At 37.1% G+C, this 15,420-nt stretch overlaps 1 protein-coding gene across 5 annotated transcripts in view; it reads right to left on the reverse strand.

Moving 5' to 3' along the window:
- The window catches only part of ARID4B (AT-rich interaction domain 4B), a 94,773-nt gene that overhangs the window by 12,382 nt on the left and 66,971 nt on the right, over window positions 1–15,420 (reverse strand). For 4 of the 5 annotated variants that reach the window (XM_072856373.1, XM_072856374.1, XM_072856375.1 and 1 more), the window contains exons 17-19: window positions 9,243–9,491; window positions 2,526–2,610; window positions 1,448–1,640 (exon numbers count right to left, since the gene is read on the reverse strand). In XM_072856373.1, coding sequence (XP_072712474.1) covers window positions 1,448–1,640; window positions 2,526–2,610; window positions 9,243–9,491 — 527 coding nt within the window. The remainder of the gene's footprint in view (window positions 1–1,447; window positions 1,641–2,525; window positions 2,611–9,242; window positions 9,492–15,420) is intronic. The other variant, XM_072856377.1, reaches the window with a different exon arrangement.

The following is a 15,420-nucleotide window of genomic DNA, read 5'->3' on the forward strand; positions in this document are numbered from 1 at the left end:
GCAGAGAAAAGAGGTGTACAGGACAAAATACCTTGAGACATGTTGCCTTGTGTTTTTCTTGGTTTATTTGTTTTAAGATAGGCAGGATCTTAAATTCTACTCTAAGACTCAATCGGAAAGCAAGTTTTACACAACCCTTTCAGTGCTGTTTGCTTTTTTTTAATTAAACATTTATGGTAGACATTTTGGCCTAAAGTTCCAGGAACTCTATCACTTAAAACAGACTTCTAACACTTGCCTTTCTCATACCTTAGAGGATCAAAACTACACTACTATTGTAATATAAGAAGTATCAAAATTCGCCATTTAAAATAAAAGCCAAGAACACATTTAAAGTACAACCAAAAAATCAGGTTCATCAAGTTTTCCTCTCAACATATTTACTTTGCTGTGCCCTTCAAAGGAAAGTTGAATACAATTGCATTAATCATTCCAGTTTAGGAAAAAAAAACAAAAACAAAACTGTAAAAGGTTTTGAGCAAGCAGCTCTAAAATTGGAGGAAAAAGAAAGAGTAAAACGTTACAGCCTTTCATACTTAAAAACAAAAACCCGCAAGTAACAGACAAAAAGTTAATCCCCAGCATGAATCTACGTGGACTGGAATGATAAAAGAATTGCATATAATTAAAAGCATTTCGGGAAATTGATTATGTAATATGGAAAACATTTAGCTTTCCAAAATATTAGAGGGTATATGTCAAATTGTGCTTTTGGAATCAGAAGTTAATTACAGATTAATTATAGCACTAATAATAGTGTCATTATCATCACCGCTAATTGCTTTTTTGTTTCTCATTTCCTAAGGAAACTAAGCTTAATAGATTATGTTGACTGTTATTCTACCTACAGATTTGGAACCCAGTGGCCAATGTCATCCAAGTTTGAATATGTCTGAAAGATTATTAAATTCATACAACTTTCACAAAAATTGGTGGTTACCCAAACTACCTATAGCATATGATTTATTTTTCTGGAGGCACACACTAAATGAAGGATGAAAAGAAGCAACTAGTTATTATAGTGCTGCTGTAAATGTGTGGGAAGGGGAAAACAATGTTAGGAACAACAGTTGTGCTGATAGGAAACCTAGCTTTATTAATTCCATTTTTCAAGGCAAAAAAAATTTCCGTGGGTCCTAAGAGTTACATAAATCTAAAATTAAAAATTTAGAAATAATATAGGAAGCAAAAATGCTTTGCTGTGTATCAAACAAAAAAAGGATGGCAAAACAAAGGATGTAATTCTTAAGACTGTTAACGTACACTGAATCCACAATACCTGTTTTCAGAAACTGCAAATACTGCTTTTGTTCAAGGATTATTTCTGAAGATGATGTTATAATTAGCCAGGCAGAGTCAAGTGTACAGTTGCATCAGTTGTTCTACATTGTCAGTTACTACTGTTTAAAGGCTATTTACAGAATTAGAAAAAGTTTAAGTACAATACCTTGTAGCCCATTAATGACAGAATTAATTTCTATTGATTTAACTGGAGCTTGTTCAGTATTTTTGGCTTCAGTGCTGTCAAGTTTGGACCCAGTCTCTGGTGATGTGCTGGTGTGAAAGGGTGGTTTTGACAAGCGTCGCAATTTACAGTTTTTAGGAGAATACTTCTCTTCCTTCTCTTTGTCAGTTTTATTCTATGTGAAAGAAAATATTAAAAACTCTTCTCATTTGAGCACACATCTTAACAGAGATTACAATAAAGCAATGCTTACAGTTATCTTAAACATTCAACCTGTAAAGGAAAGCTTTGCTCTTTGTTTAAAAGATTACAAATACCTTTCTATGGCCCATGCCAAGACATTTATGTTGAAGACAGGAACTTTGTCAACACTAAAACAAATGGGAAAGCAAACGCAGCCAGCGCTCTAGGAGCAGTGGCACCGCAGGATGCCAGGCTCAGCAGTGGCAGAGCAGGGCTATGACACCCTGCTCTGTCACAACGGGCAGGGAGCTCTAGAACAAAACTCAGGTTCCAGATGCCCCACAGTGTTGGGGGGTTGGGGGGGTGGTGCAGGAGGAGTGCTGACATCTGTGGCAGAACGAAAAGCATCCTTGCATCCCACTGCCCAAGGAATGTATCATAACCTAAGCCTAAATATCAGTTTTAAAAGAATGGACTTTGAAAGTAATGCTATGAAATAAAATGATAGTCACATACACATGTACTAGTCATAGATTTGCTCTCCAGAATCAGCAGAGGGAACTCCCAAATTTCATGCCCCAGAGTTGGCTCCCACCACTGATGATAAAATGAATCCTTCTCATTTGTTTTCTGTAAGCGCATACGTAAGTTTCACAAAAAAATATAGGAAAGAAGGAAAGAGAAGCTTCCCCTCCCCACCCCAAAGTGGAAAAAAAAAAGTTGATGAAAAAAATTCTAGTTTTTAAAAGGCTAGGAAGTTGCTTTTACTGTCAAGCATTTGTAGGCAAATCAAAAGGTTAGAAAGTGGGGTAGAGTATTTAAGAATATATTAAGCCAAAGTTCGGGGGAACAAGGGAGAAAAAGGGAGAGAAAGTACCTTTATTTTCTTTCGATGCTTAATTTTTGGTACATTTTTATCAGCTGGTCTCACTATCTTGTCTGCCTTTATCCATTCATCATACCTAAAAGAAAAAAAATTGTACACATTTATGGTTTTAAGCAGATAATCACAACATCATAAGAGAAATTAATGGAGGAAAATTAGCCATATAAAAACTGAATTAGAATTTGAATAAAGAAGTCTGTGTACTTTTCAGTTTCAGTTAAGGTTCAATTCTTCACATGCTGGGACATATGGGACCAAGTTTTCTTACACTGACGGGCAAGAGTGAAAGCTGTTATTTTTCCAGTCTGCACTGAACAGCAGGAAATCCATGTATACAGGTAAAACAAACTACTAGAAGGACAATTCTGTATGAATCTCCAAGAGCTATACTTTGTATATATATTGTAAAACCTTAACAATAAAATAAATTCTTACAACTATATAAAATGTGACCAGTTAACAAAAATAAACTCTTTCGAGCCTGAGTGTCTACAAAGTGATATCTGGAGCGACTAACACTTAGGAGTCACTAACTTTTGAGTCACTAACTTAACACTAACACTTTTCAATTCATTTTCAGTTAAAGGTTTCCATTTTATATCAGAATGGTACTAGACAAAAACATACTAAGTAGCACCAACATATGAACAAGAGGTGCCTTATTATCTGAGGCTGGACCTGTTAAATACAAATCCAAGACCAGAGAAGTACATTCTTAGTAAGAATATACTGTAACTATGGTACTGTACTTGCCAGTTTCATGGTGCATTTCTGAAAAACCTCAAGAATGAATTGAAACAACTTTTTTTTTCCTCCCAATAAGCATAATCTGCTGTCCTACTTCAACTGTGAATTCAAGAACTGTCTGAATAAGAAATAGGTCAGTTAAAAATTAGTATGTATTAACTTTTGCCCCAATGTACAGCCACACAAATTCTGACCCCCCCCAGGTAAACATTAAAACAGAGGGGAAGAGACAAACTTAAAAAAACCAACCAAAACAAACAAACAAAAAACCCACAAAAAAACCCCCCAAAACAAACAAACAAAAAACCTACCACACACCCAGAGAACTAGGACAACATGCAGCCAAGCACAATGCACTCATGACCATGCTGGCTTTCCAGCTGGGCTTACTTGACCACCATTTTGATATATACAACAACTGCTGATACAGTCCCAATTCAGCTTCTTTGCAACTACTGCCAATTATATCTACAATATTGACATATAAATTAAAAAGTATTAGAGAAAAATATGCAAGTTTCCAACTTGCCTTTCTGTATACTCTTAAGATCTATGCAAGGGATTCCAGAAGCTAAATACTGTATTTTATTAAATGTCACATAATAATAAAGTGAAAAATTAAGTAGCAGTAGTCTCTGAAAAACAGTTTTCCCAAACAATTCCTTGGGGGTTTTTTCTCCTCCATGTGACAAAAAAAAAGAAAAAATCACAAAATCTAGCAGCAAACCATGCAGACTACAACATACCAAGATTACCTATACTGCTGCAGATACAGCTGTAATCGTACTATTACCAGGTGACATGTAGGTGAGCAGGCTCAGATTTCTCTCCAAAACTGGAATACAACTCTGCAGAGTACTTTCCAGTATGGAAAAATCCCATATTGTATGGGACTGTGGGAAACCCTATCTGAAGTAATCTTTCTTCAAGTCAAAGATGTTCCTTTCCAGGAGGAATACTGCTAAGTAGACTGTCAAATGGACTTTGCAACCCCACATAAATGTAAGAGTTTTTCATTAGGACTAAACACATGGAGGAAAACAGCACTAGGATGGGACAAATACACAGTGAAAATCAATTACTCTGACAGCGTCCTTTCTGCCTCAACCATGTTGCTATAATACAGAATTTGTATTCACTCATTCTACACATTTCCAATAAAGAAACCTATCTTCCCCCTATGCAAAGTCTGAGCACTGCACATACTGTCCATGATTCAAGGTAATTGTAGTGCCTGCTGGGATGACAGCTGATAGACTAGGGGGCGTACCAAAGCGAAGGAGAGAGGAACTGCAGAATCTTAAGAGAATATCTGAAGATACCACAGGGTCTCAAATGTTACATGTTAGAAGCAGTGGTCACAACTCCTCATCTTAAGGACCACAAATGGAAAACCTACATGTGATGGCCACAGTTCCTAGACAGAGCATATCCTGCTCTACTCCTGCCTGCACCTGGAACAGCAGTCAGACCCTGCAAGGAGGCCCAGCATCACAGAAATCTTGAATCTTCTCTGGGGAATCAGATGCCCATACTTCATACCTTTGCATGGCACAGCTCCTTTCACTACTCACATCAGATGCATATGGTTTACCTAAACCTGTGACAGTTGGACCCTAGGCTGAAACAGATCCTGCAAAAGAGATACATCCCAAGCCACAGCTGACAACCTGACCCTAAATTACTTTCTCCTCTACTGCATGACAGAGAAGCACCCTGGAAGCTGTATAGCACACCAGATGCCAAGCTGCATCTGAATGGTGTGTGTAACTCAGACGAGAGCCCTTCTTTATAGAACTGCACCTTATTAAAACAGGAAAACTTACTTTATCACTGATCTTGGTTTACACAGCCTGTTCACAAAACAGAAGAAAACCAAAAACATTATGAATTAAGTTCTTCAGCTCTCATTACATGAAGTATGTGCTTCCAGAAGACCTGGGTCATTTTACTGCAGTCCCATCTTCCATGCTTGCTTACCTCAACTCCCTAAAGCAAGCAGCTGGCTATGGAGAGGAAGGAGGTAAGATGGGGAGGTGTTCCTAAAAGAGTTTGCACAGACTTGTTTGAGAACCAAGAGGAGGGATTTAAAATGAAATTATTATTTACTTATTTTTTAAATAAGGTTTCATATGAAAACCCGGAATGCCTTCAGAAGAAACATCCCCTTTGCTTTACCAAAATGAAGACAAAGATGAGTCAGTAAGCAGAGAAGTTTTTCTGCCTTACTGGTTAAAATGAATGCCTGCCAGAAAGGTGGGTTTGAACAGGAAGGAAGGAGGGATAAAAGGAAGAATGAAATTAATAGCTATATAACAGAAAAAAAAATAATTGGCACTTCGCATAAGAGTTTGTACTGATTCTATTACATCCATATGTACTGATTGCAAGCTAAAATAAACCACAGCATATTCTCAGAGACTGCATAGTTGATCTTCCACAGAAGTACTAGAGGGGAAACAAGGAAGAAAGTGTACTTTTCCAGCGTCTAAATTTATACTAGCAAAGGTACCACTTTCTCAGGAAGACAAGTGACCTCAAGGAACTAGCAAGCCTTGGCAAATTCACTGAAAAGTTCCAGTGTACTGTCTGCATCTGCTAACAAGGAAGAATCAAATGTTTTCTTTGACAGTGATCAAAGGAAGGTGGAGATTTAGTCTTATAACCAAACACTGGAATATTAGATGAGGACTCTTTTTTTAAATTTTATTTATCTTTTAATAATTCTCCCCCCATGACATACACTACTCTCAAAAACCTGAAATATGGCTACACATGTTGCTTTAATTTCAGTGGTTGACTGTTAAGTACAAAATTTGTATTTTGTTAATACTTCAACAAATCGAGACAGAAACTGGCACTTTCACATTCAGATTTTTGAAGGAAAGAAATATTGAAAATAAGTCTTAGTTTTAAACACTTGAAAACATTCAAGAATAACATGTCTTGTAATATTGTACCGTACGAGACACAGAGTTTAAACAACCTAAACTATTTTTGAATATGCACACTCTGTCTTTAATTACTGGGAACATACTGCAGAAGAAATTCACCTCAAGCACTTACACAATGAACTTTTCTTTGCACTGGCAGCTGAAAATCAAAATTATGACAGAAGGAACTGGCACTGTAGGCCCCAGGGAAGTTTTAATTCCATATAAAGCATACATAATTCAGAACATGACTGGCCTGTTAGAAGAAATACAGTTTCTCTCATAAGCTTTTTCTGGTTAACATGTGATAATGTAAACAGTTTTCTCTAACAGTGTAGAGATTTTTACCATTCCATTTCACTACAAGCTAGGCTCCACTGAACACTACAATTCTTTACCTTTATCAGAAACACATATCACCTGAATCTCAGGAGCTAACAACAAGATCCTTTAGCATAAAGTAGTGCAGCTGTACAATGCTGTTAAGCTATATTCCACTTCTGTATTTTCTATTTACAATTAAAAAAAAAAAAAGTTCCACAGCGGCTAGCGTCACTAGTTCCAGAGCGTTTAACAAAACTAACAAAGCTGAATACCAAGTTTACCAAATTCCATTCCAAGTACCCCAAAGCACAGGAACATGCACACACACACTATTATTCTGAATCCCAGACCGATACTGAAGTTACCTTGTCATAAGAAACATTAGTAGTTATTTAAGATCCCTGCTCAAACTTATGGGTTTGAAGAACAGGCCATTAAATGGCATACTGACCAAAAGGGGAAACAGGAAAGTCAATTCTAAGGGGTAGGAGAATGACAGAATTAAAAAAAATCCTGGATGATTAGAAAATACTAGTTCAGTACATCCCATGGCCTAATGTTACAGTACTTGTTCCTGCTAAACACCAAAAGTAAGGAATGTAGCTACAATGAATAAGGAGAGGAGGGAATTGCTACCTATCCAAGTAAAGCACTTATTTTTCCAGGTTGTGACTGACTAAAAGCCAAATCAAGTTATTACATCATACAAGATTTGTCTTCACAATACTAAAATATCAAAGTCTTTAGATGCTGCCTTAAGCTCAGGCCTACCCACTCTTACTGTCAAATCCAAAAGTTTAAGTAATTTTATTTGAATTAAATAAATTAGCCACATTTAGCAGAGTCCACACACAGTCCCACAGCTATATCTCAATCACTGATGTCTTTTTCGGTGAAGAATCCTATTCTCCCAGCCGCTTTCAGAGGGCTCTTTTGAAACCCCAGCTAAGAATATAAATGCAAGTCCTGCTGCCAGAAAGACCAAACAACTCCCCTCACCTCTCAAATGAGTGCAAGTTTACTAAAAATACTTTTCTTTTCAAATATATCCTAGTCACAGAAATAATGCCTCTGATATCAATCCGCATATTTGTTTAAAATGCAGAGTTCAAAAAGCAGAATCTTGATTTCTCCTTTAAGAACCAGGGTGCTGGGATCTCCAAGGTGAAGGCTTTTTGACTTCTCATCTCTTCAGATTTAAAGTGGTACTGCTCAAATAAAACTCTGATCATCTCACCTCACAGCATGTATAATAGCATAATATTTACTCAAAAAGGAAAATAACTTCTATGTTTACATGTGAATTCCAAAACAAGAGTTTAAAAGCAAGAAACCTCTTTGAATGGTACACAGTAATCCTCAGCGAGTAGGATGCAAATTTCAGCAACTTATGCTCCTAATGCAAGTCCTCCCCAGTAATGACCGAAACACTAGTCACATTCCAAATCCCACCTTAGGCAGGCTGCATCTCCCCTAGTATCTTGAATTCATAGCCCACTATGCTTACAAATGTTGCCTGAAGACAGTTTATGTGAAAGATCATATTCTTGTAGATCAATATATATGTAGATCAAAATTCTACACAAGATAGATAACAAAACTGGCAATATCAAGATGTTTCTCCTCAGCAGTGGCTTAGGTGGTCCTGGAAATCACCAGGCCTAGATGCAAAGAGGTGTATTCAAGGGAGGGAGAGAAGTATCAAGCACTGAATAAGTGAGATTTGTCCCGCCCTCTTGGTCAGAGGTAGGATGGTAATCAAAGTCCAGATGACAGAAGAAGGTCACATGAGCCTCAGATTTTCCAGAAGAGTAAAAATAAATAAAAAGTACAGCAGATTTGCCTTGGACTTTTTTTTTTTTTAAGATTTATAAACACAGTAATAAAGTTTAAAAGATGACAGCTGAGGACAATGAGCAGATACGTTGAAACTGAGGAAAAAAGCCGGAGACTTGGTAATTGGCTTAAAAGCCACTCAGAAGCTTTAGTTTTCTCTACATTTTTCAAAGTTGCTTCAAGTTTTAAATGGCAAAAAAGTGGTCTCAAATGGCAAAAATATATTAATACTTCAACTTATTTCTATTAATGCTGTATTAATGACAATAAAAAGCATATACTCCTGCATATATTGAGAAAAGCATAAGAAGTCACTAGGCTAAGAAGAGTCTTGTTTGGAAGCTTGAGGCAGTCATGGGGGAAGGAGGGGTGTGGGGGGATGGAAATCGGATCTGAATGAAATTCAACTATTTGCTGCACACTAATTTGCCACTAAAAATCTTGTACTTTTCTTGTTAAATACTATGCTGCTAGCGTACTCTCTGCTTTGCTGAGAAGAATGTGTACACAGACTCAGCTAAGTGCACTATTCAAATATTGTATGAGATAAAATTGGCTTAAGAGAGCCAGAGGAGGAATTTGTGAAAGAATGAGCTGTCACTTGTTGTATGGAGAGATCTAAAAATAAGATGCGGAATGATGGAAGCCTTCTTTGAACAAGGCATTTTAAGATGATTTTCTAAGTAACTAAAGTACTGCATTTATATGGTGTTAAAATCTAATAGTTTCATACAGTACACAATGACCTTCACAGAACACCAATACTGAAAGTTTAGGACTCCAGATCTCTATTAATTTAGTTTTTAAAATACACAAGTGTATTTTAGAAGTAATTCAAGAAGTAATCACTAACTAAAACTAAAGTTACCTCACGTTCCATCCACAGTAGTGCACCAAGTAAAGGACTTCTCCACCTTCGATGTCAGAATCTTTAATACTAGCTTCATACATTTTTTGATTTTTCCCTCTTCCATACCGCACTTGGACTTTCATGCCTGGTGGATAGCATTCAAACTCTTCTTCCTCATTGTTATTGTTGTCTTCCTCCTCCTCCTCCTCCTCTTCCTCCTCCTCTGCTTCTTCTTCATCTTCATCTTCTTCCTTATTCGTGTCATCTCTTGAAAGGTTTAAAAAATTGTAGAGTTAATATGAGATACTTCATAAGCTTTTCAGTTCCAAACCACATATATTGATAAATATTGTGGATGCATTAGAGACTGGGAAACAGCAGGCTCCAAATATGTGAAACTGCACTACGGCCGAGTAATATCAGCAAAATAGGATATAGCAATACACACAAAATCCAGTGACTGCAAGGTGCAAAAATGACTTGACTAAAAGAAAAAAATAATCCATCAAAATCTGTATGAGCAGAAGTTGTTCAAACTCATCTTTATGATTCCTTCATGCAGTCCCTTTCTTTAAATATCATTTTTTCAGTTCAGACTTGTCCTTCTCAATATAAAGTTCCCTAAATTCCATTTTTCAACCTACAAGTTTTACAAGTGCTTCTTGAAACTTGCTTCCCCAAAAGATCCTTGCTTTGCTAGAATAAATAATCTCTATCTCAACACCTTGAAGTGACTGCAACCAAAACCAGATTCTAGGGGGAAAAAAAAAAAACCACAACAAAACTTATGCGAGATTATTTAGCAAATCAAGTAACCTGTGCTAATTTATGACCTTGTCACTCCCTGCCAATTATGCTAAAAGTCTTCTAAATATAAGTAAAACTTGCATTTAATTATTATATAAATACACAAGCAGGTGTTCACTGTTTTCAAAAGTAAGCTAATTTTGAGTAAGTTTAGATATTTGGACCAATTTTCAGAGGCACTAAGAACCCACAGATCTTGCTAGTCTCAGTCAAAGGCAGCTATGGGCTGTTCAGTGTTCTGAAAATTATCTCCAACCAGCTTAAAGAGGCAGACTATGTTACAAAAGTTAATGGGGGAAAAATATCTTTTAATCTTAAATAGCTTTTCAAAACAATATTACTGGCCCTCACATCATTCTAATCCCACAGTCTGTGCAATACAGCACAGATTAGGGCTGCTTACTACATTCACAATAACCACAGACTACCAATAATTTAAAAGCCTCAGACGTGGAACAGATATGTTTGGATGTATTACAGACTGGGTAAGAAAAGATAAGTGCTACTCCAAGTCTGATTCACACCAATATTTAAGTTAACCTCACAAACACAGAAGTCTGTATTAATAATCTAAATCTTTCCATGAAATTTTCAGTAGAAAATACTCAGATAAACCAAGCTACTTTCCCTCTGTGAAAAGATCAAACAGCATTTTAATTATTCAAATGCTTCCTTGTAGAAGTAAAACTGCAGTATTATCTAATTAGCTGGCAAAAGAGAATTCAGAACAGTAAACTAAATTCAACTGTAGCGTAATCACACTGATTTAATGAAATTACTTCAGAAATGAATGTTTCCACATATATATACACACACACAAATATATAAATACATATATATATATATATGCATACACCATGACACAAATGCTAAAAATTCCCTCTGTTGGTGTATTAACTAAATCAAATCACAGAAGATACATCTATTCAGGTATACATGGCATGGACCAGGCAGTTTTGTTCTGGAAGGCCAAGATTTTCAATTTATTATATACTTTCAGTGGGCTACTTTGCTAGTGAATTAAAACCACTAGAGTTAAAAATGCAACATAAATGAATGAGCTTTGAAAGCTCACTTAATTTCCACTACACTTCATATGGCAAAATCCACTTTCCAAATAAACCACGAATAAAGGGTCCCCCAAAGACTCAGATGAAAAATTCCTGAATGGAATTCCACAGCTAACAACAGAAAGCACCAACCAGTAATTTAAATGCTTTTAAATTATACTCTCTGCTGCACTAAATCAAAACTCCTAGCTACTTTCAGCTTAACAGTTATTATTATACAACAGGTAAAAAAGCTTGGCATCAGGAGCAGAGTCACTACTGCTCCAAGAACAAGATGAGCCCCCATTACTAACAAGACTTTTCAAAATTGTGACGAACCAAATTTTGCCAGACTCTCCCCTGCCAAGAACTAGCTACACAATCCTTGAATGCTGTCTGGAAAGAAAAGCATGCCTATGAGGGAGATTCAGGATTTTCCAGACACTGGCAATTATGGTGCCAGTGGCTCTTTGGAAGATGAACAAGTTTGGAGTCTCTCTCACCTTAATCACCCTATGGCTTTCTTGGTGTCCCAACAGATATTCTACAAAGACTCCATGACAATACCAGAACTTCTCTGGAAGAGATGTGTGAAACCCTCATAGTGAAGTTGAGTAACTTCGATGGTCAAGTAGATGTGAAGAGCAGACTGTACATAGGTGGAGGGAATGTCAGGAAGCAAAAGCAAAATGGAAGCAGGGATGGCTGCAATTAAAAAGTGTTCTAAGGAGTGATTTGGTTAGCGATCATAAGCTGGAGATTTTCAGAAACCAAACAAACGCAAAGAACATTCATCATTTTGGAGCAGAAAAAACGGCATATTCATATAGCTCCTGGAACAACAACAACAAAAAAAATCACAAAAAAACCCAAAAAAAAACCCAACCCACCAAAACATATTCCCATGGTTGCAAGGAAGAAAAGATATCATTTTACAAGGCCATAAAAAGCTCAAACCTGGCAGTGCAGATGAAGGAGATGCCATGACTGCCATGAAACAGAAGTTTGTAAGAGAACATTGTAATTGTAGCCATCCAGCATGCAGAGTCATAACCTCATTTGTCCATGTACGTATGCACGATAACATTGGATTTCCTTTAACGCTGTTTAGTCAAAATCCCGGGGGGGGGCGCGCAGTGGGGGGGGAAGAGACAGACAGACACAAACAAGCCTCTTGGCAGCAGACAATAATTGAAAACTAAAAAACAGTACCAAGCAATGTTTGCCACAAAGCTGCAACAATTTGAACAACCCAAGCAGCAGCTGATGAAACAAGGCAGCAGCGGATGTGCATGCACACTGTACAAGAGACACAGCAATACAAGTGTAACTGTGTTCAGAAACCAAAAGTACCACCAGAAAGCTTATCAGGAGGACTCGAAAGCATTTCCAATTGCAGACTAAATATCCTCACCCCACCTCCCACAGAATGGGAACATAAACTTTCAGAAGCACGAATTAATGAATTAAAATGCAAAAATATTTGTTAATAAAGTAAAACCATTAAAACATTTACATCATACAAATATTATTTGTTATAATTAGTTCCAAAGGGCATTATGAAATCGTTAAAAGGCTAAAAATACTGCAAGTGTTCAAAAATACACATATGGCAGGTAATTCTCAGTCAATATGAAGATTTAACACCACCAAGCCCATAATAAGGATAAGTATATCAACAAATAGATGTTGTTAATGGACAAAATAGTGCATGCTATTACACCACTAAAGGAACTGCAATATGCAAACATCTTTCAACCCACAATCTCTGGCACTAGCTACAGCATTATCACAAAGCCCAGGTGAAACCTATGAGACAGGGCGTGATTTGGAGCATTAGATCTGCCTCCTAGGATCCCTGTTTTGCAGCAAACCTAACCCTACTCTAATATGCTTCCCCTGACACACCATGCTGGCACACACAGCAGGTGAGATGGCAAATGCAAGATTATTTTTTTCAGGGGTTATTCTGAAACTTGAGGAAGCAAGATTATTTCAATTATTGGTTCAATTAAGTCATTACAGTTAATTGAACCACTAGCAGAAATAAACTCCAGTGTAATTGACACTTCAAGTTTAGCAATTAGCTTCTATTTTTGTTTCCCTCTTTTCTCCCTTTTTCTCATCCTAGAGCATTATTTAACCTCTGTTTCACATAATACAGAGCTGGAAGATGTCAAGTCTCCTTCATACTCTGACTTTCTCAATCACAGCTGTATTAAGAGGCACTTACGTTTTAAGGCAGAGAGGCCATTAAGACCTGTCATGCCATGACACTAGAATCAAAGCTTTCATTAAACAAAATAACAAAACCCCAAAAATTCACCAGTATTTGTCTTCCCTCTGAAGTTGCAAAGAAATCCTAAAAATAAGAGCTCCAAGGACTTCTGTGTATACACAGAGAAAATCTGAATATGGTCCATCATCCTGAGGGAAGGGGAAAGGCACTAATGTGATTCTAATAAAGTCTGAGAGTAGTACAGTACAGTTCAACCATGCAAGCATGTACTCTGTAACCAGTGTTCTCCTCTGCTGCTATGGAGAAGACAAACGAAAGGACCTCATGTTATTGCTTCTAATAATTCAGCCAAGTTTGTTTTGGTTTTTTGGGTTGTTTGGGGGGGGTGAGGAGGGGTGGGGGTGGTGGTGTTTGTTTGTATGGTTGTTTTTTTTAAAGTATTTTGAAACATTCCTCAAAAGGGTAATGGATGGTTCAGAAGTCTGGCTGAGGAGTACAGCAGTCTTCATTTTTATGGCACTGGTTCACACTCAGCTTGAAAACATCTAGTATTTGATGAATGTTTTAAGGGCTCACCCACGCATGTAAGTCTCAGTGACAGCTACCATGGCTAATAACCTCTGTAGTGACCATAAGATACGTAAAGTGTGATGACAGAACTACTTTTTCCACATCAAAGGCACCTCCTTTCCACTCAACGTGATGCACGCACAGGACCGGTACATTTACACTGCCACTGTACACTTTATTATTGTGTCATTAGCAGCTTATTGCTGTATCAAAAGCAATCCTTATGTATATGTATGTATCAGTGCGTATTCTATATTAAGGGGAAAAAAAAGTCATTTAGACTCTGTTTCTGAAAACATGACTACACAAAAACTTCCTTCCCAATACAAAGGCAGCTGGAATACATAAACAGAACACGCACCACAAATAAGAGCATAGAAATATGTTCCTATAAATGAAACTACCTAAGTACATTTCTTAAAAATCTACTTCTTTTGCATACACACCAACAGTCTAAGATTCAGAGCAGATGTTCACACCAACTATGCAATGAACACGACACATTTCTCTCCCTTCTCCCAAGCTAATAAATTCCATGTAAACCTAAATCAGACTGAAGAAAGCTATCTCAATATATAGTTCTCAACACTAATCCAGAAGATAGAAGATAAGCCTTCTGTATCAAATCTCCTTCACTCCAAAACATTTTAACCTTCCTGCTACCATTTTAGATTCACCACCATACAGCTCTGATATGTCATTTTAACAGATAAGGAACTGAAGAAAACATTGCCTCTAACAACCTGTTATCTCCCATATGTGAAATGGAGCTTCTGACTACTACACAATCCCGTTGTAAATTGCTTTCAGAAAATCCTCATCAAGTGTTTCCAGAAAATTTAACTCTTGTACAAATAGAAGCCATCACCAGCACAGGCACAGCAGGTAGTCACCCTAACCTACAAGGGTAATAAACCTAGTAAAACCCTTCACGTGAAACAATGCCCATCTTAACCTAGTTCTCAACTACTGCTTTTATTACTCCTAGCTCCCCCCCACTGCTTATAGGAGAGAAAATGCTATTACTGCATGTAACGATGTATATAACAGCTCTAAGATTAAGATTTTTCCCTCGCATGTGAATGAATGGTTTAATTCCATTCAAGATTATCAGCCAAAGAGGTTTAGGATTTTCTCCTTTGGATACTGTCAAAATATGACAGTACCAATTCCCAGAAAACCATACCATGAAGACCTAAACCGGCAGTATGAGACAACCGGAAGAGTTTAGGTTTCTAAAGTATTCTTTAAAAACATTTGTTCATGCTTTCCTTGGAGGAAATAAAACAGCAGGCAGTTTTCAAGAAAAAAAAATTAATCCAAGAAGTTTCATAAGACCAAGTAAGAACCTATTTGTGAGTACTGAAAATGACAGCTTGGTGAGAAAGGGCAGAGTAAGGATCCAGAGATGGTAGCCCCTCCTGGCATTAGGGTTAAGGCAGCACCTCAGCCAAAAGAAGGAAAACATAAGAACAAAGCCTCTTGCAATCTTTCTGTACTGTAACTGGGATTACTTCAAATAATTTTGCTT

The sequence above is a fragment of the Ciconia boyciana genome, chromosome 3 (genome assembly GCF_034638445.1).
Source record: "Ciconia boyciana chromosome 3, ASM3463844v1, whole genome shotgun sequence".
Lineage (NCBI taxonomy): Eukaryota > Metazoa > Chordata > Aves > Ciconiiformes > Ciconiidae > Ciconia > Ciconia boyciana.